Source organism: Cyprinus carpio, unplaced genomic scaffold, assembly GCF_018340385.1.
Source record: "Cyprinus carpio isolate SPL01 unplaced genomic scaffold, ASM1834038v1 S000006615, whole genome shotgun sequence".
Classification (NCBI taxonomy): Eukaryota; Metazoa; Chordata; class Actinopteri; order Cypriniformes; family Cyprinidae; genus Cyprinus; species Cyprinus carpio.
In genome coordinates, this window is record NW_024879254.1 from 648,321 (window position 1) to 673,814 (window position 25,494).

Sequence of the window (25,494 nt, forward strand, 5' to 3'; positions counted from 1 at the left end):
TTCCCAACAACAATTAGTACCGATGAGTGCGTTCCAAAGACTGACAGCTGGGTTGATCAGTGGGAGTGGCTAACACTCTCGCACCTCTTTTGTTACCTAAACGGACACAATATTAACATTAATTGAGAAAAAAAAATGAATTAAATCTATAGAGCGAGAGAGAGATTTTAATTGTTTTGTTTTGTTTGTTTGTTTGTTTGTTTGTTTTTGGTAAATGAAATACCACTTCATTTTGTAATGATTTTACAGTTTTTGTTGGATGTGGTTGCATATGTACCAAACTTCCAAACAAAACAATTGTAAATCCTGACACAAAAAAGGTAAAAAAATAATTTCTTCATTAACTCCAGAGGCTTTGTCCCCTTAAGTGTATAGATCCAAAAAGTATCTTGTTACAAAAGTCGTTTTAGTCTATTTCCCCTCTTATTGAACATGATTCAATCCCAATCACTCTCACTAGCCTGACCTGCTTCATTATAATACCTCGCAGGATATAGCATGTTTTTCATACAAATAGCACTTACTTACTGCTCAGACAACAACTCTTATAATACAATCTTGCCTTTGGTTTTAACCAGTGTTGAAATGTCCACACTCACATTCTAACCTATATGTTACGAGTGAATTAAACTGAATGAAAGACTCAATAGGATAAATTTTCCCAGAAATCACATAATTTTTTTGTTCTCATCATGTTTACAAACCTCCACACCTAAAACTGCCTGTTGAATGAAACCAGCCCGTGTTTCCTTCCAAGGGGGCAGACATGCAAGATTAATTACCAACCTGTACCACCTTATTTCGTACAGTTTTTTTTTATAAGTACTATCATCACTTTTCAATGACGTCCCAATTGGAAGTTATATAGTATGTTTACATTTGGTGTAGGCCTCACAGCTATAAGTTGTGTTTGAGAAAAAAATCCCATTAGAATTGGCATTAGAACATTGCGTCGGTCCTCTTAGTCAATAATTGTTTTCCTAGCGACTTTAACTCTCTCTGTGGCTTTTATTTAAAATCATAATCATAACCTCTGTCAAAATCTAGTCATATCCTGTAATTCAATTTTAAAGCCTTTTTCTAAGTTCAATCTTTGGAACTGGCCATATTAAATATTCTCAATCAGCCAAGGTGGATGAAAGCGGTGTATATGGATGTATATTTGTATGTCTGTGTACTATATATTTTACAACGATAGAGCTTGGAATAGCCAGAACAATTTTTAATATAACTCCGACTGGATACTGCTTGTCATTTTTATGTGCCATTCTGCTTGAATATATCAGTCATTCATATCTTTGATACTATGGCACAGAGTTATGGATCATCAGGTTCACAGCAGATAGGTAAAATCATCAAACCTGTTATATGAAGTAGTACAAAAATGTAAATGTTTATTATATCTCTTATTTAAATAAAAGGTAAGCACCTTGCTGAACATATGAAATGATGACCAGAACATGACATAAATATAGAATAGACATGTTCAATGTATAGTAAGTAAATTTTATGTTGACATGTTAAACATAGCAAAGCTATCCAAAGTGCTGAATTTGATTGACATGTATCGAATATCCATACATTTCCTAATGTTTTAAGTTTTGAATCCTGTGCCCTGAGTCTTATTTTGGATCTCATGATTCATGTGCGTGTGCTCAACTCTGAGAGTTTGTCGCATTTATATTAACATGTGTTTAATATATGCCAATATTCAATACAGTTCTAATGTTTTAAAGTGTTGTATTGAGGTTTTGGGTGCATGTGAATGTGCTAAAATATGATATTTTATCATATTTATGGATCCCTGCGTAATGTGATTGCATTAAGGAAATTTGTATTCTGAAGTTTGCCAAGCTGAGAATGACACTGTGCTGAAGAAATAAAAAGGCCGAATTTTAAAATAACTAAAATTACCTTTAATTTGCCACAAGAGGGCGCGAGAGAAACTCTATGAAAACCTCCAGACAGACATACCGTAACTTCACAGACAATATATATTCGCTTCAAAAGGTCAAAGAAAGTCTCATCTGTTCACAGTAATGCTTCAAGGATCTTTTCATTTCACTAACATTCACGTTTTTTTCACACTCGTGTTTGAACGTCCTTAGACAAAAAAACCTGTCTTCGCGATTTTTCTTTCCATTTTGAACACTGCATCTATTGTGTGAGGAATTTCAAGCTTTCTTTTTTGTCAAATATTTTGCTTAAAAAGTTTAAGCCACTCAGTTTTTGATATTTCACATATTTCATGGACCATCAATCAACCCTGACTCACACAGAAATTGTTAAAGTGCCACAACATTTGTTTACCCTTGAGCACATGGTAATTAGTCCTACGCCATAAATGCCCTTGTATGTTCTATTTATTAGTTGTTTAGTTTCATATTTTTTATGGCTCGCATTATTTTGTGAACAGCGTTTGTATTTTCAAGCTAACAGCATGCATTGCGATTACTGTCTGGAGAAAGTGTCCAGTGTCTGCATGCTGCCAGAACGGGTCACTTTGAGTCCCAGTCTGGCACACATAAAAGAACATAAACTACAAACTAGATTTTATTTCTGAAGATATATGAGTCTTTTAGTGGGGTGGCCAATGCAAAATTCATCATCACATGTTCTCATCTTTCCTAGTATTTTCTACACAGTTTCATAACATGGTGCTAGGGAAAGGTGTGCTTAAGGTTGTTTTTCAAATGGTTGCTTGTGGCAATAAGCAGTTTGTTAGTGTGTATATAGGTTATATTTTAAAGCGTGATTTTTTGTAAATGAGGGTTTTGCTGTAGTGTTGCATCCTTATTTATTTAGTTCTAGTAGCACAAGTGCGTACAGGGTTTAATAAATTTTCACAGATATCTTGCTATAGATCATGTGTGTGAATTGATTAGAACAAATAGATACACTCTATGGACGGGTAGCGTAGTCGTGTATATGTGAATGTAAACAAGGTGAGAGGTTTTCTGACCAGGCCACACAAACTGATAGACGGGGTCTCCCACCGACCCATTTGCAGTGTGGAACGGAGATTTGGAAACCTAATTGTCACTCTGCATTTTGGCAGCAGTTCGAGTCCCTAGGGGGTAGTTTGGAGAAGCGACCAGAAGCAGAGTGGAAATAGAAGTTGTCGAAAGGAAAGCGTCATGGCGTTCTGACAGGTAAAACCTAACTGTCATTGCCCTCTGCAACGCCTGAATATAGGTTAGTGGGAAAGAAAAAATCACTGTAATGTGACAGTTGACTTTTAAAAAAAAAACAGCAAAAAAAATGTATATGCTACAGACCTTCATATGAACAAAAAACACCAGCGCAGCAGCCATGCTAAACAGGCTTTAAAAAGAACACCCCCCTTGTCATACAGTACAAAACCTTAAAACAATCCTTATGAAGATCACAGGATTTCAGAGTACTTTAGAAACCACTTAGCAACACCCTAGCAACCACCTAGAGCACCACAGTGATCATCACTTAGCAACACGCTAACACCGTCTTAAGAACTGCATAGCAACACCCCTGAAGTGCACCAAAGAGCAAACATTCACGGGACAAACCACGGAACAGCAATAAGAAAACCACATAGCAACACCCTGGCAACAAGAACATTCTAACAAGAAAAAACTGCATAGCAAACAACCCCAGAACTTCTACAGCCTAGCAACAGCAGAGGAAATTCAATCCTGCAACTATTTTTTCAGGCAACCACCTAGGCAAACCAAACATAGCCAACCTGCGCCAAACCAAGCCTCAAACATTCTCATACATGCTGTAACATACAAGCCCCAACGACATGTCCCCTCCCCCCCAAGCCCTGTCAACCACAACAAAACTAAACACTTCCTGTCAACCACCCAAACAGGCGTTAGTAGCTGCCATTAGCAAAACAACCTGCTGGCAAAAAGAAGCACATTAAAGGTGATGAATACATGGGGCAACGTTTTCTGAGCAATATTGCTTGGGCAAGACTTTCAACAGTTGGAATGGGCAATAAAAATTTATATCTGGACTACTCATCTGGGCCACATGGGTCTCACCGGGTTGCCCACTGCAACATTGCTCAAAAAGTTTTGCTCCCTTGGATAATAAACTTTTCAAAAACACCACATAACACCAGGCTAACACAATAAAAACCCCATACCATCCTAGAGAATCTGCATGAACCATTAAAAAGAAATAATTACAGCAACATACTTCGCAAGTGTTGCATGAACACCATTGAGCTTTTGTTCACAAAAAACAGAAAGTCTAGTTAATTATTTGCTTACTTCTGTGTTTGTGGTCCTGATTTCTAATGCTAACGTGTGTCCCTTCTAGGAGACAATATCCAGCCCCTCGTCTCCACCATCTGACCAGAACACAGGGGCTCGTGGGTATTCTGTAAAGTAGTGGTATGTACGGGGGTTGTGTTTGGGAGAACAGGACTATCTGGAAGAACAGTGTTTAGTAGATGCAGTCGGCAGATAGAGTACAATATTTATTTGGCATTCATGTTCTCGAAACTCTAAAGGTGTGTTCCATATAGATGTTTACTATCACAATGCTGATCACTGCAGATGTTTGCATACTAGTTATCATATAGTGCCACTACACTAAACGCATTGTAGTGCACATTGCAGCAGCTACAGTAAGATAATTAATTCTATGCATACTAAAAAAAAACTTACGTATGCATAATATTACATACTACAGTATTTATATACTGCAGAAATCAGCATGAATAGTTAGTAGTATGATATTTTAAAACATAGCGCTGATAATAAAACCTCACTTACTCACACCTAGCATAACTGGCTCCTCCTTTATGAAATAGACACAGACCTGCATCGGGCTTGATATGCATGAGAAAATCAGAGGATTGGAGGACAACACAGGCTCGGCAGACGAATCTCACGGCAGATATGGGTATCTTCCAGATGAGCCGTCACAGCCTCTTGTAAAATGTTACAGACTCAACCAGTTGATGTGTGGGAAACAGAAGATTCCAGGGGGGATGAGGAATGAGGTGTAGAAACATCACTGAGGCCTGATGTAGTAGTTCACGCGAAGGGTGGGTAGATTTTTTTTCCACTAGATAACGTATTCAGTCCAGGTTTCTGTTACCAAGAATAATGGTGCATAACTTATTTTATTAAGCTACCACTGTCCACCCCTCTTTGACAAGCCTTAAGACATGCTGATTTTAAGGCAAATATTGATTAACCTACTGCTTACAAGCACAGTTTGTTAAATTGTTCTGAAATAGGTACTTGATACATGTGGGTGGAGTCATAGTGTTTCTGAGCCTCATATCCTGGGACTTTATGCCAACCGATAGGATTTGAAAGGTGTGTCGACTGTTAACCTGCAAGAACAAAAGAGAAGGCTATTTTGAGCCAGTTTATCTGGTCGTGTATTCATACTGCCCCTGCACGACAAGAAAATCCCAACAGTAGGACATAGAGCATATCTGTATGTCAGCGTCAGCTTAATCTAGTTGTTTTAACACTTGGCACACCAGACATAACTCAAGCAACCTCATAACAAATGTGCTAGAAAATACTCAGACTCTTAGCGAAGCACATAGCAACACACGTAGCAACCACTAAAAAGAACACAGGGAATGTCAATGTACCTTAGAAACACCTAGACAACTGTTATAGCAACACCCTGACAACCATGTGAGCAAAAAACTCATAGCCCTAGTAACAGCACAGAAATACAACATGCATGCATCCCCTAGTAACAAAAACATAAAACCTGGCAACCACCCAAAGTATCTAAGTAACCGTAAGGAGCAACACCCTAGCAAACACATAGCAAAAACCACACCGTTATCGACCAAAACAGCTTAGTGCTAAGCAACAACCCAAAACACATTTAGCAACAGCAAATAAACAATACACTTGTCAACCATCCAAAAACATATTAGTAACTGCCATAGCAGCACCTCAGAACACCTACACAACTGATAGCAACACCCTTGGCAACCATTTCAATATATCCTAGTCAACTACATCATAGCCAACACCCTGGCAACCACATAGCAGTACGCTTACAATAACAAACAACATCTTAGCATTCAAATCACAAAGCTAACCATATAAAATACAGTAGCTGCCTAGCAACACCCTGGCAACTAACCAAAACAGAATGGATGGTGCATAATGTAGTTACAATATTTATCAGCAGTGGACCACACTAATTTTAATCCACTGATTTTTTCACACTTTTCAAAAAAGGAAGTTGGAAACTCCTAATCTTCTAGCACTAGTTCCAGTTCTTATCAAAAACAGCTGAACCAATCCACCGATGTCTTTGAGTTCTCTTACAAATCAAAGACAGGAGTGTTTGGAGCAGAATTGGAGATAAACTCTGCAGGAAGATGGATCTCCAGGAGCAGGAGTGAAACCTCTCATCCAAGAGCCTCCCGACAGAGTGACTCTCAGCATGGAGAGCCTTTGAAAGCCTTGACTTCACAGCTTTCTTCATCCCCACCCACCACCAGCTTCAGATTGCTTTGCCCAAATTATGATCCTAGATCAGCACTCCTCAAACGTTAAGCCTCAAAAATTTGCACTTCATAAGGATTTATTTTGGTTTTTAGAGGTTGTTCTTTCACAGCTTTGAAGACATAATTGAGCTATCAGTTTGAAATGTTGAATGTTGTCATAAAATTCCTCCAAATTAACAAAACAATTGGATTCAAAATAATTAATGAACAGTTTTACTCAGGAGAAACATCTGAGAAGCAGTAAACCTAAACAAAATTCTCCATTTGCTGTCATTTTATGTCTAGAAGAAACAACTGAGCTATAGAAAAGATGCCATTTCTGATTGTTCTTTTCTTTTTTTTTTTTTTTATGGCCCTGAACTCCATGATAGTGCGTTTTACATGGCATAAACGTAAACTTAAAACCTGGGTATTTCTTTATTTGCACATAAAAAATCATATCATATTGTGTGATGTAAGCATGAAAAATATAATCTTCATAGCAGTTATAGGGCCTTAAACACGTGGATGTGGAAACTTTACACTCCTCCAGTGTGTTTTGGAGGTAATGGTCATAATTAGCTTGACAACGTCCCAGTAAACACTCAGCTTCTAGTGAAGCATTAGAAAGTGATGGGATGTCTCACCACACCAGACGAATCAGTGGGATATTTGGCCGTCATTAGTGCAAATAATGTCTTTTAAAGAGCACTGCGGAGGCAATTCACTGGTGCTTGAATGATGAATCATGGGAAGGTGTTTCCAGATGTTTCCAGCTGCTTGTTTCTGAAAAATCGGACTCAATTATAAGCCAATGTGGCTACCATGGGCCTCCATGATCTGACACCTTAATGATCACCTCAGGTTTTTGACAAAAAATAACAAAAAAGCATCATTTCATGGACTATTTTGGCAATATTCACTCCAAAAATTAGGTGCATAAGCTCAGATCAATGAGGCCTAATACCAGTGATAGCATAGTTTTTTTAGGGAAAAAGATCCTCGTTTGTGTCAAACTGACCAGAACACAAGTGTCTTCATCAAAATGTAATTGTTGTGTAAACTGTTTGGCGTGTTTTTTAAAAGATGTCGAGTGGTTTAACCATAAAGAAAACAGTAATATAATCTAAAATAATATAATATATATTTTAAAAAACATTAGTGATTTGAATCATAAACTCACTGTCATCAATAATTGCATTTTTAAAGAATTCATAAATAAGAACCGAATAGCTAAAACCAAATTGGCACATCTAGCTCGTTTTTTTTTTTTTTTTTTTTTATTGAACTAAATTCAAGTACAAACCTTTATGGTAGGCTATATTTCAACAATCAAACATAGTGTTGGACTGGAACATTTCTTTTCAACCCCTAAATAAATAGGCTATTATTTTCAGCATATTGATGGGCCACATCAATGAACATTTTAAAAATTGTGGAGTGATTTCTGACACAAGAACCATTAAGGCTTCTCTCACACACACACACACACACACACACACACACAACACACACACACACACACACACCCACACACACACACACACACACCACACACACACTACACAGATTTTCAGCATCATAAAAAAAAAAAAAAAAAAAAAAAAAAAAAAAAAAAAAAAAAAAAAAAACATCAAGTTAAAAAAAAAAAAAAAAAAAAACTGAATAGGAAATTTATCCTTTGAATGTGTTATTAAATAACTTACAGTTTATGGCAGTCTGGTTTTCTTCGAGGAAGATGGATCTTCTCATAAGGTCTTGTACTCTGTGTGAATCTTTCATTTTCTGCTGTTATTGAATAAACTGCTGTTTTGTTTCCATTCAGACAATACAAACACACAAAACCATCTCCTGTGTCCCCTTGCCTCCATCCTGCCATTAAAAGAATATAGATATATATATACTTATATATATATATATATAGTATACAATATAAATATAATATAATATATATATATATGCTACTCCTTTCTAAAACCCCAGGAGACTTAAAGTCAACATGAAAACCAGAATCGACGGATGTTTCTGGTTTTATTGTGTGCAATTCATCAGTGCTTTTCACATCTAAAAAAAACAAAAAAAAAAAACAAAAAAAAAATGTGTTGTCTTTACAGTCTAGCATCTCAGGTGAATGTAAAACGTGATTAGAAAGTGTTTGAGACTTAATTTGAGCAGTTTGAGACATTGTCTGGAGGACGGCGCCCCCCGACACCATATAATGTCTTTGCTGTGTGGCAGAAACAGCTGAGACATTAAAGAGTTTTGAAAGAATGCAAAGCATCTGCACGCACCATAGCTTCTTCTTCAATACAAAACCCCAAATTTATCATAAATAAAGATAAAACATCATGTTATGTTATCATCCTGTTGCCATGACACCCAGCGATGTGGCCTCCGGCGAATCTTGTCCTCTATAGACCTGCTTTTCACACGCTGCTCCATCACTGCAGGATCTCAGAGGAGGATGAAAGCCTGCTGTAGTGGGTGGTGTGAAATCTCCTGTCAAACATCTCACTCACTCGACCACATAACAGCGCATTCACTCCAAACGCCACTAATACAAGCTTTATGTTCAGCTCTGGAGAATTCAACATCTTAACTCTATTATGAGTGGAATATGTGAAGTATACTGCATGTACTGTTGGATTGTTGTTAACTGAAACTGTTAAAATCATTTTGGTTGATTACAAATATATATATATAGAATGAAAATTATAAACAAAAAAAGTTGAAGTATTACAATTACTAAAAAAACAAAAAAAAACAAACACCAACTACAAATAATTAACTAAAAATCAAAAATATGATAAGTACATGAACTTATACCACACAGTATTGCTATTTTTATCTAAAACTATTAAAATGGTTTTGGTTATATTACAATATAAAATAATATATAACCAAAATAAAATGTATATATTAATATATATATATATATATAGATATATATATATATATATATATACAAAAAACATATATATATATATACATATTATACACACATAGTGTGTATTAAATATACAAAATACATATATATATATATATATATATATATATAATACATATATACACATATATACACACACTATATATATATATACATATATACATATATACATATATATATATACATATACATATATATATACAAATACATATATATATACAAATACATATATATATATTATATATATATATATATATAGAATATATTATATATATATATATCTAACATATATATATATACATATTACACACATATATATATATAGATATATATTATATATATATATATATACACATATATATATACATATATATATATATATACACATAAATATATATACACACAACATATATATATACACATATATATATATACACACACATATAATAATATAGATATATATATATATATATATATATATATCTATATATATATATATATATATATATATATATATATATACATACATACATATTCCATCTAATGCACATACTGTATGCATTTCCTCTGTAAAAAAAGACAGTTAGCTCTATTAGCCAGACAAACTCAAGCTTGTGTCTACAGCTGTGAATAAGATGTCTTTATTGTTGTGTGTGAATGAAACCATATTCCCAATCCATTTATCATGTGGAAGAGGGTAAATGGTCATTTAAAAAAATATAAGATCAATGATGAAAGTTAAAAAGGCAAACCCTTAGTTCGCATGGCAAGGCAAAATCACCCATAAATGATCATCTGGAGGATCGTAGCGTGATTGTGTGTTGTGTGTCTCTATTCCACTTGTTTCAGTCTCATCTGCTGTAATATTCACAAACAATGATATTTTAGCGAATGCATATGACTGCTAAATCAACATACTGAAAGTTTGACATCTTTTATAAACTACACACGACCGTCTTTAATTGTTTTCTTTAGGCCTACATTTGTTTTTGTTTTTTTTACATATTTGTACATTTCTGGATTCATGAACCACATGATCGTATTGATGACAGATATGATGGTTAAATAAGAATTGCTCTGTAATACCAAATGACCGTAATACCAAAACGACAATATAGATAAAGAAATCTTATCATCTTATTTCTAATGATTAAATAAACAAATAAAATGACAAAACACAAAATCATCCTCATGAATTTTAAGAACAGATTTGGTAGCCTGTAACTCTCCTGAGAAAGGTATGATAAAATGATTTTGCTTATTATTCTTTTCGCCATATTTACTCAAAGCAGATGAACTGAGGGGCGCTTCGATTGATAATGAAGTGCCCCGTACAAACTATATTTGTTTTCCCCCATGTGGTTCTGTACAACATTCATGTGGTTGACTGCATTCTGCTGATTCCCGTTCCAAAATCATTAAATTAATAATCACATCTAGTACAGGCTTCAAAATTAATAGGCACTTTCCACAAATAGGGGTACAAAATAGGGTTTGAAACGCTGAAAAATCTTGCTCTTCCACCTCAGGAGGTCAAACTAAATATTATATGAGCTGATTTATTTTGAAATTTCCTTTATTTAAATAAATGTAAAATAAATGTTTTTAAATGTAGAAAAATATTGTAAATTATTACATTTTTTAAATATTATTAATAATATTTTTTCTATATTTAAAGATATTCAACAGATGTTATATGATTTTAACTAGACCTAGAGGTGCAAACAGGCCTAAATCACTATTTTAAAGGGTTGATACAAACATTTTGTGTGTTTAAAACTAGCTACTTTGAATCCAGGCTGTTCTAGACATTTGGAGGCTCTAGGCAAAATTCATGTTGGAGGCCCCCCACCTCTAAAAAAAAAAAAAAGCACTTAAAACAAATATGATCCCTAACCTTTTTTATTTATACAACATTTTCATTTTAAATTTTGTATATTTTCACTTATACATTACCAGTCAAAAGTTTGGACACGTTACTATTTTTAATGTTTTTAAAAGACGTCTCTTATGCTCATCAAAGCTGCATTTATTTTTGATCAAAAGCGTGATATTATTATTATGCAGTAATTTGTTGAATCATTTATTCACAGTTCATCATGAATACCACTTCAGTAAATGAACATCAGTGCAGTTCATCATTTTTTTTCCTAGTTGGTTTTGGGAGGGGTTTCTTCCTTATTTTTTATATATATAGTGTGGATATATTGTATATTATTGCATTGATCTGTCCAGAAATGACGCTGATTGACAGATCAAGTTTATATTTAGAATACATTGCAATCACTCCAAAACAGACGACGACAACTCACACGTCTGCATGTTACGGTTATGGAGGCTCCGACTCAAAGCCCGGGGCCCTATGCCATTAAACACACATGCCTGTAGCTTTCTAGTGATCTTGAAGACATTGTTTATCTTGTTTGATTAGGGTTGGAGCTAAACTCTGCAGGACAGTGGCCCTCCAGGACCCAAGTTGCCCAGCCTTGCCCTGAGCAATAGCCTGCTCTGCCTATAGGTGGCGCCAGGCCTGCTTTGTTAGAATTAAATAATTATATTTAATAAATTACTATTAAATCATTTAAAATAAATTGAATATTTAAAAATATTTGTAAAATATTTTTACATGTACAAAATATTTTAAATGATTTCCGCATTTAACGGAATATCAATTCAACAGATGTTATGTGGGTTTTAACTGCTGAATATAGTCAAGATCTCTGAGGTGTGGGAGGCCTGAATCACCATATTAAAGGGTCGTACAGACATTTAACGTGTTTAAAACTAGCTGCTTTGAATGCTAGGTTAATTTAACAATTTCTCGAACTAGTTCTTTATGAATTTATTGCTTCAAATAAAAGTATCAGGACATTTGGACTCTTTTTGTGGAAAGTGTCGTAAGCGTTTCATGACGAATACTGTTCCCATTTAATTCAAAGCTATTCTAAAGCAAATCCCATGATTGTTTTACTACATTATTACAAAATACATAACTCAGTATTTGCAACATTCTATATCAAGGTGCTAATTAAAAACCACAACATAATCAGCTGATGATTCCAGCAGTTTCGCAGATCAAACAGACACAACATTACAAAAGAAAAGTGCTCTGCTTCTCAGCATCCTATTTGGCTTCCTCAAAGAAAATGTCCCTCAAACTCTCGAAGTAAAGCCCCTCGTTGCTGCAACGGTACACTTAAACACATAGATCCCCTCATGAACATTTCAAACCTCGACGTCTGATAGTCCCTCAGAGGAAACATCACTTTACTGACAGCGGGCCGTTTGGAAGAACAAAACTAGCTCATTCTGGCCCTTTATTAAAGTAATGGCAGTTTAAGACATCAGGCTCTATATGTGCAAACTAAATGGCGAAACCAACACGATCAAGTCTCTCGCGAACAGCGCCAAACTTAGAATGAACGTGTTGAAAACATGCGGGGAAAAGAAAGACCCAGTATGGTGCATTTTTTTTTAACCCCTTTGACCTTTTTATGGTTTCTTTTTTGTATTCATTTATAATAATTGTGTTGAATTAGGGCGTTCACACACTAGACAAAGCTTTGAGTTTTGCAATCCATTTTTTGGAGGAAACCGTCTGATCATAAGTGGGAAAACAGTGAAGTGGATTTCGCCTCAACTTGAAATTCCAAGAGCTCGACCGATACTAAAAAGCTACTTTTGTTTGCACATCGCAGTATCGCTTTCACAAACCCTTGTGTTTCTCATCTACTGTAAGTTCAAAGAACATTTACAAGTTAAAGTTTTGCAAAATTATAAAATAGAAAGTTCCCTTAACGCTTTCTCTAACATTCGCATAACCAAGAAAAAATGGGCAGCTAACAAAAGTATTTTCTAAGAATGTTATAAATTGTTTAAATAATGTTAGCTGGGTATGTCTTTGCGATGCATCTTTCCCATTGAAATCAATGAATTTGTAGGATTGTCTAGTGTGTAGACGGCATTCACATGTGCATGACGTGTATGAACACTACTTTAGTGAAGAGCTCCATGTTGAACCCCTTTGAAAACCTTATGTGGCTCCTGATTGTGGGGTTATTGTATATTGCAGGAGGAGCAGCACGGGTCTTCCTTATCCGGCTGAGAGGCGTAGTCCATCTGCCTGACTATCTCCGAGAACAGTTCATCCACCATGGTTTTGCTCTTGGCCGATGTCTCCATGAACGGACAGGGCAGTTCTTATTCTTGAGCTTGAGCTTGACTTTATGTTGATTAACGCTCATTGTCCAGGTCCACCTTGTTTCCCACAAGTATCACGGGCACGCGCTCATACCTGCGAACATACATGACTCAAGAATGAGTGAAATTCCAAGGTGAAATGTGGTATTTCAGCACTATATGCAATAAGTAACAGTTGTTTCCGAACAGGTTTCCTAAGAGTTCTACTGCACCTTCTGCCCTTGTTCGCCATTGGTCAGGTAAACCGATAGTCTCACCCCCCGAACTCATGTGATTGGTTGAGTCAGAAGTTGACAAAACATAACATAATCGTGGCTACCATAATTATATTAAAATGTGTGGCATATGCCGATTTTAATCTCAATAAACAGGAATGTAAATGCATTAATCGCATGATTACAGCTCTGATAAAAATGTGCATGTGATTGGCGAAAGATTTGGCAAACGCTCCAATGCATATCTGTGTTTGGGCTCAGGAGCGCTTCAAAGATATCTAATTACAACACGTTTTTGGAGCATTGAACAATGTAGCCAATCACAGGCATATCTGTTGATTTATTGAATGCAATGGCCAATCAGAGGTGTTTAAGTTCAAGTGTCCCCTCACCGCTCAAAACTTATGTAAAATTACTTGAAACAGCGAATAGATTTGCTCATGTCATGTAAACGTCTTACTGTGATTAAGTCCTTACTCTGATTATTGGAAGAAATCACATTATTGGTGCACATTATTTTAATTTGAACAATAAACTGGAACACAAAAAAAATCTTGTAATATTTCATAGACTGAGTCGGAGCTATTGATCTGTCAGACGCTCGAGAAAAACGAGGCTCTTTAGAGAAGTGTGTGTCCTACGCTCATCTGACCAGATGAGTCATGAAAACCAGACTGAATACAGAGAGCGGAGGAGTATCGGGTTTGATATCAGCTCTAATTAAAGGAGGAAGATCTTCAGTGACTGTAGAGAGTGATGATGAACGTCTCAATGACTGTGAGAGGAAAACATGACTGCTCTTTTTAATAGCTTGGGACACTCAAAGCGATATAGTTCATCCAAAAATTAAACATCCTGCCATCATTTACTTTCATTACTCCAGTCACATGATCTTTCAGAAATCATTCTAATATGTTGATTTGCTGCTCAAGAAAAATCTATGATTACTATCAATGTTGAAAACAGTTTTTGAAACAGTGATACATTTTATTTTCCAGAATTCTTTGATGAGTAGAAAGTTCAAAAGAACAGCATTTTTTGAAAAAGAATCTTTTGTAACATAAATGTCTTTATTGTCACTTTTGAAGAATTGAATGCATCCTTACTTATATTAGTATAACATAATTATAATAGTTTAACATGAGCAGAGAGCAGCGCAACAGACAATCACTAGCATCATTCACATCATGTTATTGCATCTAACATTTCACGGCCTCAGCTAATATTCATCGTCACACTAGCAGGACGTTATTAGCGAGGTGTGAATGGTGAGTGGGTGTAAAGCGGCACACAGATGAAATGTCATCTATTGGTGGCGAACAGGAGAAGCGCTATTTATATCCAGACTTACACAAGGGAAATCTAAAGCTCTGCAAGGAACGCCTGTTTGAGCAGGTCTGGGATCAACTGTGTCATATTCATGACCATATGCTTTCATATTCGTCATGCACATTACACTATTTATAAGATGAGCTCAACACAATGCCATGTTTAGCAGTGGGAAACCCAGGCAATCTGGGTCAAAAGAGTTACACTAACAATTAATTGTTATTTTGAACGTTCTTTTAAATTGTTATTACGTGTTGTACATTCTGTTTGTACACATTTTATGTGCCGCTGATGAAGAAGAGCAATAAAGCTGGCTGGGAAAAATATTACCCATTCAGCCAGTTTATGAAGCTACATGTTTGAGCAAGAAAACTACTTTCCCCAAAACATATTTTACCAGGACTCATATAAAATACAAACACAGCATAGATTATGCAACTAATAATATGTCTTTGTGCTCTTTATTTTCTTTTTATAAGTTCTCAAAAAAGTGCATTTTATTGATTTTTTTTTTTATTCAAACAATTCTCTTTTTATATTGTGTTATTATATGTATAACTATTTAAATGATATAAATGTCATATATTTTATATAAAATCATATACTTTAATTACAATTAGAATATAAAATAAACAAATCATATATATTTCATATATAATCATATATGATATATATGATATATTTATTATAAATAATGTTATATATCATATATTAAAATGTGTGTATAAATATACACATATATTATTATTTATATAATAATGAAATATTATATAAATAATAATAATAATATATGTATATATATATTTTTAATTATTTAATTAAATATTTATATTAATGCATATAATATAATGAAAAATAGCTAGCTAGCTATTATAAAATGTATTTTAATTAAACTGCACATTTTGAAAAGTAATATATAAGTATATATGAAAAAAATATTTTTTGATTAATTAATAATATTGAAATAACGTGTAAATAACAACAAATAATATAAGACAGACACAAGCTAACCATATTGTTGTTGTTGTGATTCACAGACAAATCTGTTCTCATTCAGTTCATATAATGCTGCTTGGTGACATTTTCCAAAATGTCATGCCATGCGTTATCATCTTAATGTCTTACTGATTAAAATAATTTAATATGGTGACAAGATAAACACAGCAGCACTAGTTAAGTGAATGTAATTACCCTGGAGTCTAACGAAGTGCAAGCCTTCATGACCCATGACATCTGTTAGATAAGTGAATGTAATTACCCTGGAGTCAGGACCACCATCACTGCACATTTTGCATGTCTCCTTTGTCTGACACACACCCAATTTTGCATGTCTCCTTTCTTCAAATGAGCAGGTGACATGAATCAGGTGTGTTTGATTAAGGAGACATGCAAAATGTGCAGTGATGGGGGTCCTCCAGGAATGTGGTTGAGAACCACTGTGTTAGAGGATCACTGAAGCATGAGCGTCTGCTCTTATACTGCTGACCACGTGTCACACAGCGATTATGATGCAACCATGAGCTGCACATGCAGATGACAAGGTGCTTTTACCAATTTAGCATCTGACAGCAGCTCAGTAGTTAATTATTCTTTTATGCTACTATTGCTTATTGCCTGAAGCCACACGTCGCGGCACACGCTTTACAGATTCAGAGGCAAACAAACCACACAGGGCGCAATTTTACAATCAATCAAATTTAATGATAGAATCTTACATATTTGTTTTTATAAAATAAATATGTATAAACCACAAAAGGACTAAGAATTATTATTAATTTAAATATAAGTTATATGAATCATATGAACATAATTCTACAACAGAAACAAAAGAATTAAAAAATTGAGCCTAATGCAATTCATACAGTGCAGCTGTGTGGAGATTTGGCCGCAGGCTGAAAATGCGATCAGTATAACTGTGATGCAGCACTGAGGGATTTAAAACCTTTTGGATTTCACTGTCTGTCTGTCAGAAACTGATGGCTGCATTGCTCCGTCCAGCGCATTGAAGGCCTCGCCGGAGCAGTTGCCCAGTAACGCTTCGACCCCCGGCACTTACGAACACAAAAACAGATGTGAAGTCTCCAGAGACCCTGCTGGAAGCGATGCATGCTGGGATGCTTTTGGTCGTAAATGCTGGTAGGGCCACATGCTGGTTCAGAGACAAACAAAGGAACCTAGCTGTTAATGAAAACAAAATGGGGAATGTTTTTTTCCAAAGCTTTCCAAAATAAAAAGCTCTCTCAGAAATTAAAAAAAGAATTGGCTGAATAAAGTCCAAAACGACTGAACAGTAAAGTAAAACTACTAGAAGAGTAGAAATAATAATTACAATATTTATTGAATATTTAATAATTTTATTAATAAATATAGAATATATATTATAAAAATAGACAAATGAAAACTAAATGGACAAAATGGAGACTAAAATGTGCAAATAATAATAATAATAATAATATTTAAAAATATGTTATATTATTATTGTTGTTGAGAAAAATATAATAAATGAACAAACACTTAAAAACAATATAAAGTCCTTGAAGTGACATGAAAATACTAGCGCTAGAGCAAGTAGAAAGTAGAAGCTGAACCAATTTTAAAGTCATACAACATCTATAATCAGCCTCAGTGAAAAGAAAGAAAGGAAATCTTCTGTTCAGAGTGAAACACAAACGAAGACAGATGACTTGATGTTAATACGCTGCAGCTTCGCTTGCGGTCACAGCAGTGCAGCAAAGCGAACAGTAAATTGGACCAGGTTAAAAAGCAATCATCAACTTCAGCAGCTCTCCAAACACACACACACACTCCATGTGTTTCAGAGCTATAAGAATGTTTTGACACTAATCTATGATCCATTTCTTCAGTCCCGACTGTATCAGCAAAAAACGGATTTGAGATGAGTGTGAATTGTCAATATAGCAGCACTAACAGCAGGTTTCTCGTGGTAAACCCTCAGGAACACAATCTCATCTTCCATGAAGGAAGGTCTCACGGGACGCAGTCCCTGCAGCCTGCATGAAGACAATATCTATTTCACAAAACTGTCATTAGACATCACATGTGTTAAATTCAATTAGTTATAAAAATAAACTGTAATGTTTTCCTGATTTTGTAAACTGTATTTCGATTGTGTAAGTCAGAATGCATGAAATAGCATTAGACCTCCCCTGTAATTTTACTTTCAACAACACCTTGTAAGATGCAGCATACAAATGCAGTGAGCAATGCAATCACCCTTAAAAGATGAAAGGCTAGTACGACAAAGATATCGCTTTCTTGAGTGGACATTCAAACTGATGTTTTATGCTGAAAATGAGATGAGCTGAAGTATCAGCTGCAGGTAATCACACTCGCTCAGTCCATCTCTGTCTCATAATACTCTACATAATACAGTAAGATTTTAATACAGTACAGAAAGATTTTAATGAAGCAACTCAATGTTTCTTCGTTACTAGTTCTAAAGTTACATTTTCGAATTAGTAACAGAGGTTTGGGCTCAGCAGCTGTTAACCTGTCATCTTGAGATTTACATACATGGCGGAAGGAAGTAGTTCTGCATATAATGGTGTTTTTTAAGACACTTTGTGCTTGTTTCTTACACACTTGTGCCTTCAAACTGTGCCTACAGGCAAATCACAGCATGCTATCACATGGGTAGACAGGTATATATATACGCACATTATTTACTACATATACAGAGAAAAGTTACACCTTAAAAATATTTTGATAGTCAAAGCTATTCTTAAGGAATTTCAAAAATATATTCAGAGCATAAATTTAGCCGCACTATAATATAATATAAAAAAATCTATATAAAATCTCTCAGTTTCTCTCTCTATATATTATGTAGTATATATAATAATTTAATAAATCAAATAAAAAGTTATACCCTACTAATTCTATAATTCTGTAATACTAATAGTAATTGTATATTTTTACTTTAATAATATTCCATGCATTTTAATTATAAAGTATTTATATTGGAGTATCGGTTGTAATCTCTTTCATTTGTGATACATTTAAATAAAAAAGGTATGCAGACACATTTTTAATACAGCGAGATTCATCAATATTAATGTAAATAATATATATAAAAAAAAAGATTTGTACACAAATCTCGATATGCTTCAGTTATTAACTACTATTGTGTTTTGTATCGCTTTAGAGACATTCTATTAGGTCTGCATGGAGTCTGAACACCTGCCATTCATGCTATTAATGCTTTTAGATACCAATTAGCATAATATTAACACATTTTACAATATGTAAATGCTTTTCACAGAATTCCATACTCAGACTAGGTGAAACACAGATTGAGTGTGGGCTGTGCTGTACGTTTTTAAACACCTACTGTAGCCAAATTGAATATGACGACGTGTGATTTAATCTAAATTCATTAAAGTGTGTTTAGCCTTAGATTTAAAGCAGATGACCGACGGATCCACCCACATTTCCTCTTCTCAGGCTCTCACTGCCAGAAGTCAAGCGTGCCTTTGGGTTAGTGTGCGCTAATGCAGTCATGATGTTTCTTTGGCTTCCACCAGCACACAATCTCATTTATATTTTGGTGAGTGTGCAAATCTCACCAGTGTTACTGTAGTTATCATCCGCCGTCTCAGCATGTATCTGCCTCCTCCTGCAGATTAACGACCTGTGCCAGAGGTTTAGAGGGTTTTTGCAGGTTCTGGCATGAAACGGCGCCAATTCAATTCACAGTTAGAGAGATAGAGAGATGAAGATGAAATAATGTGTCCATCCTGAGTGTGTTTAGTGGCTAGGATTTTCGCAGGAATTTCATCACGTCTTCGATTTATGTTTTAATTTTATGCATTTTATTTAAGTGATTTCCTACAGAACTGTGTAAGTCTCATTTCGTTCAGCACATTTTCTTCACATAAAGTAAAATAATTAAAAGTCCAATCAATATTTGTTCATTTATTTAATAATGCATTTGTTTGTTTATTTGGTAACTTAAAGCTTATTTTTGCCACAGCATTAAAAAAAAATTAAAGTAATCGCGATCTTATATCTCACAATTCATTTTTTTTTTCTCACAGTTCTGAGAAAAAAAGTCTTAATTTTTGAGATACAAACTCAGAATTTCAAGAAATAAACTTGCAATAGCAAGGAAAACCTCTTTAGAAAAAATAATTCTGAGATGTAAACTGTTCAAAAATATCTGTTCAGAACCAAATCAGTGTGCAAGTGCAAGTTTCCAAAGACTTTTAAGCAGTTATGTACGACAAACTGTCAAATTACTGCATGCAAAAACAACAGCAACATTTTCAAGTGGGGAAGTCGTGGCCTAATAGTTAGAGAGTTTGACTCCTAACCCTAAGGTTGTGGGTTCAAGTCTCGGGCCGGCAACACCATGACTGAGGTGCCCTTGAGCAAGGCACCGAACCCCCAACTGCTCCCCGGGCGCCGCAGTATAAATGACTGCCCACTGCTCTGGGTGTGTGTTCATGGTGTGTGTGTGTTCACTGCTGTGTGTGTGCACTTTGGATGGGTTAAATGCAGAGTATGAATTCTGAGTATGGATCACCATACTTGGCTGTATGTCACGTCACTCACTCACTTCAGGCAACCTGCAGCTTTGATGTGTCATGATTTGATTACTGTAGTAATCCGCTAGTGTGACATCATCACCTGTACAGGTACAACTCTCTTTACTAGCACTACTGTTCATAATGACATCATCACACAAAACAAAAGAGTGCTTTTGCTATTCAAATGCAACAATTTCTGTATTTGTCACAATGAACCAGACAGTGAATGCCACAAGACAATATGAGAAAAGTGCATAAATAAGAGCTTTTCATAGCTAAAAGCTTTTCTGATTCAAGGTCCTGACATGATAATTCAGGCCTTTCAGGTTTTGACGCTAGAGTGATTAATATTTTGTCTATGTGTGCTTTACCTCACAGTCTGTTTTTAATTGTTCTGTACGTCTCGTTTATGAAAGCAATGTGTTCACACCCCTTTTAAGAGTTGATCTGGAAAAACACAAACAATACAGCATCTGTTTCTAGGCCTTAGGTTAAATTATGGAAAGATTAGAATAGACGTGGCCTCCCATTGGACTTATTATTAACGGCACACTAAAGACACACCATTATATTATTCCACACGTGCTCAAGTCTTTCCATCTGCTTAAAACCGCGGAAAGTTCAGCTCGTTTAGAGGAGACTAACTGCCTGCTTCTTTCAGATTGAGCTTACTGTGGTAGTACCATGGTAAAATGACAGTAATGCAATGGTTCTTTAATATAGTATATACCACAATACTGAATGATTACCATATTCATATAACACTTGCAAACAAAGTACTGCAGTGGTACCATGGTAAAACTATGGTTTCCTAAGTGGATTATTTTCACCTTGAATTTAAACAGCGGCAGTACCATGGTACTTTAAAATGTACCATGTTACATGCCCACAAACATGGTAATACCATCATTTTCTGCAGGTTTATTGTTTTTACTTTGAATTTACAAAAAAAGTACTGTAGCAGTGCTTCTGTAAATGATGAGATGCTTATACAATGTTACCTCGATATTTACCATAGTACATGACCAAAACATGGAAATATCATTGTTTTCTGCATGTTTATTGTTTCTCACCTTGAACTTACAAAAAAAAAAAAAAAAAAAAAAAATGAAATGATGGTATCAGATGCTAATATCATGTTACTTAAGCATTTGTCCAGAAACTTTAATACCATCATTTTTTAAGTTTATTGTTTTTCATCTTGATTCTACAAAAATTATGGTAACAGCCTCAATAACAGTGTTCAGCTGCAGTAAAATTATGGTAATGCCATGGAACTTTAATACAATATGTGTTATGGTACTGAATGATTATCATATTCATTTAAGACTTTTTAAAAAAGTACTTATAAAACCATTCTACAGTGATAGTAGCACAAGCTATGACACTTTAATATTAACCATGTCCAAAAACAGTACTAATTTGCATTTCCATAAGTTTAAGCTTTTCGCCTTGAAGGAAAAACAAACAAAAAACACTGTGAAAGCAGCATGATAAAATATAGCATCATAATGCCATAGTATTCTTTAAAGCACATTGGAGTACTATGTATGTGCTAATATCACGGTAGCAGATGGTATGCTGACCTCAAAGAATACAGTGGTAATATTAGCCATAGTATTTGTATTATGTCTTCTTACCTGTTGATCTTGTTTATCTTGTGTTTTATGTGTTTTATGTTTTGGTGGTTGTGCTGGTTGTAGAGGATGATGAAGCCCTGGCCGTTCTTGATGTAGAGATCCCGCATGGACGCGAACTGTTCCGTGCCGGCCGTGTCCAGGATCTCCAGCACCGACGGCGACGAATCCACCTCGATCTCCTTGCGGTAGAAGTCTTCGATAGTCGGGTCGTACTTCTCGATGAAGGTCCCGGTCACGAACTGGACAGTGAGAGCGGATTTCCCGACCCCTCCGCTGCCGAGCACCACCACCTTGTATTCGCGCATTGCGCACGGATCCGAACCCGACGTGACGCGCGTAATGGAACCAGCTAACAGTGTCCAAGCCGATCAGATGCGACGGGAAACTTGCCTTGAATATTGCAGAAGTCGAGCAGACGCGGAGCCATGGCCGAATTGCAACACTCACCACAGAGAGAGACGCACAAAGAGCCAATGCGCGGACTTCATGGCATCTCTAGCCACCTACAATAGCCGGAACCCAACAGCTGCTTAAAGAAATAATATTTTAAAAGCCTGCCCGATGTATTTGCGTACATTTTAGGTTATAAAAAAACGCCTCGCGTCCCTTCAAATACGAGCATATAAGGCATCACGCGTCCCCTCCGAGCGTCATTTGGAGAACTTTAGGACGCTGCTGCATTCCAGAATAGCTATTCTGCATCTTCCAGGATCCTCAACCGCCATACTCTCGGGTGGAGACCTTCTGAAGCCAGACCACACCGTCTCAGCTCAAGGATAGTTTTATATCAGGATTGATGCGCTGAGCGCTCAATGGGCGCGGAGGAGAACGGTAAGCCACGCCTGCTTGGCTTAATAAGGTTATGGTCAATGTGGTGAGCGGGACTTCCGCTTTTACCTGCGACGCGAATGGTTACAACTCCATTTGAACGACCAATGAGAGGGCAGGGAGAGTGTCAATAAATGATGCTGGGGATGCTGTTCCTATGGCAACAGCGCGTCGCCTGCATCAGCACCTGAAATAGAAAGCAACAGGGATGCGCCCATTGTGTGCGCTGATGGAGGCTGTAAGTCTGCAGTGGTTCATTAAAGTATTACGATAGGATTCTATATCTGCAGGATCGTTTCTTTCACTTCCATTTTAAGTCACACAGGTCTTCATTTGAAATTTACTAAATGCTTTGCTTGAATAGAGTGCTGTCTTTATTTAAAAAATAAATGCCACTTTTACTTATGTTAATGAATACAATGCAATTCATACATTTATGTAATCTACAGTCACATACAGAGGAATATGGGTTGTGCAGGTCTTACCTCTTAATAAATTATCCATCTCCACATTTCAGGGCCTACAGCTTTCATTAGAACCTGGTTTGAGTTACAACAGTGGTAAATCATATCTATTATGCATCAGCAGTTCACTGGGTATAAATCCGAGAAAGTATTGTACAAAGAACATAAATTGTCCAAATAAATCAAAATGAAATAAACAACGTTACAACGAAATGATTAAAGGTTCAGCCAAAAATGAAAAATCAGTCATTATTTGTCCATCATGTCTTTTCATTCTTCTATAAAGCACAAATCAGATTGAGCTGGTCATTGTTTTGTACTGATTTTTTCAAGCTTCAAAAATACCTATAAAAGCATCAAAAAAGTATGTAATCATAATAATATTAATGGTTGCATTGATTATTCATAAAAAACGCGATAAGTAATAACTTATACTGTCTGTCTAAATTTATTTTACAGTACACTAATACAAGATCAGTTTTAAATAATTCAAAGAATACCATGGTGTTCACAGTGAGGTTCTACCGTGGTAAGATGATAGTATCAGATGATAATGCTATTATATTGAAAGATAACCATATTCATATTCCATAGTTTCACCTTTACACACCATTTTATCAGCTAAAAGCTAATTGGAAACTAATTGCATTTCACTTTGTCCATAACAGGATTATTATAGTTAACTAAACTAAAACCATAAAAAAATAACACAGTATACCCAAATAAAATTAAAAGATATGTTAACTTTTCTTTGTATTTCAACTTTTTACCAAGGTGATATTTCTCATTTCAATTGAGTTACTTTAAGTACTAAAATAAATAAAAGTGAAATGAACAATAATAAAAACATTAAAAAAAATAAACTACACAAAATGACAAACTTGAAGATAGTAATTAAGATAGTAAATACAAATGTAAAAACTAAATCAAAACATTAATAAAAACTATAATGTCATTTGTCAATAACAGCAGTGCAAAAAGTGCATGGAAACTTGGCTTGGCTGAAATACCACGGTAGAATCCCAAAACCAACATATTATCATGGTAACTGTAGTTTCACACACAAACACGCAAATGAAACACAATCAAGCACTGAAAAACACATCTGTCCTTTTTTTCTTTCTTTATTCATTTCGTCTCAATAGATTTTACACTATTTTTCTGAAACCAAAAACATTTGACTATATGACATAAATAGTTCCACATAATATATATATTGCACAAATAAAACATTTTAAAATGGTTACATGAAAACACTAATATTTCCAAAGAGTGGCTTGGTTTATAATTTCTCGCTCATATGATCTCTGACATGTGTTTATGTGTGATGGCTACTGCTTCTATGGAAGTCAAGGCAGCAGCACAGCGTAAAATACCCACAATCCCTTGAGAACAGCATCTCGTCACAAACAGGAAAGGTCATTGAAAAGCATCAACAACGTCAAACCTTTTGGTCTCTCAGTGACAATAGTAATAAACTCTTACATGTCTTAGTTATAGGTATAGTATATTCATATATAAATGGAGGTGGTTGACAACGGTTTAGGAAACACCCTAAGTACATATTATATGCTCTGAACCCAAAAGCTTAAAACAATGGACTAAAGGTAGGCAAAGTGTTTGGTAACGCTTGTCTGCCCCCCCTCAGTATATCCAAATATACGATGTTTCTTTTTAGTATATCAGTTGAATTTTTATTTGCTTTTTTTGTATCGGTAATCTTTTTTTTTTTTTTTGTGTGTAAGAAAATCTGTAATTTTGGTTTCTGTTGCTTTCATCACATGTGCAGGTTTTTTCTCCTTCTATAATGTAGATACAAACATTCAATATATTTCTCAGGTTAAATTGAAAATAACTCGTAA

General features: G+C 35.2%; 1 protein-coding gene across 1 annotated transcript; it reads right to left on the reverse strand.

Moving 5' to 3' along the window:
* Positions 1–12,519: 12,519 nt before the first annotated feature.
* On the reverse strand, positions 12,520–23,549 carry LOC109053184 (ras-related protein Rap-2a). The gene is given in 2 exon segments (XM_042754923.1): positions 12,520–13,701; positions 22,341–23,549. Coding segments are annotated over 2 exon segments (543 nt in total). The 5' UTR covers positions 22,646–23,549; the 3' UTR covers positions 12,520–13,463.
* Between the last annotated feature and the right edge of the window lie 1,945 nt (positions 23,550–25,494).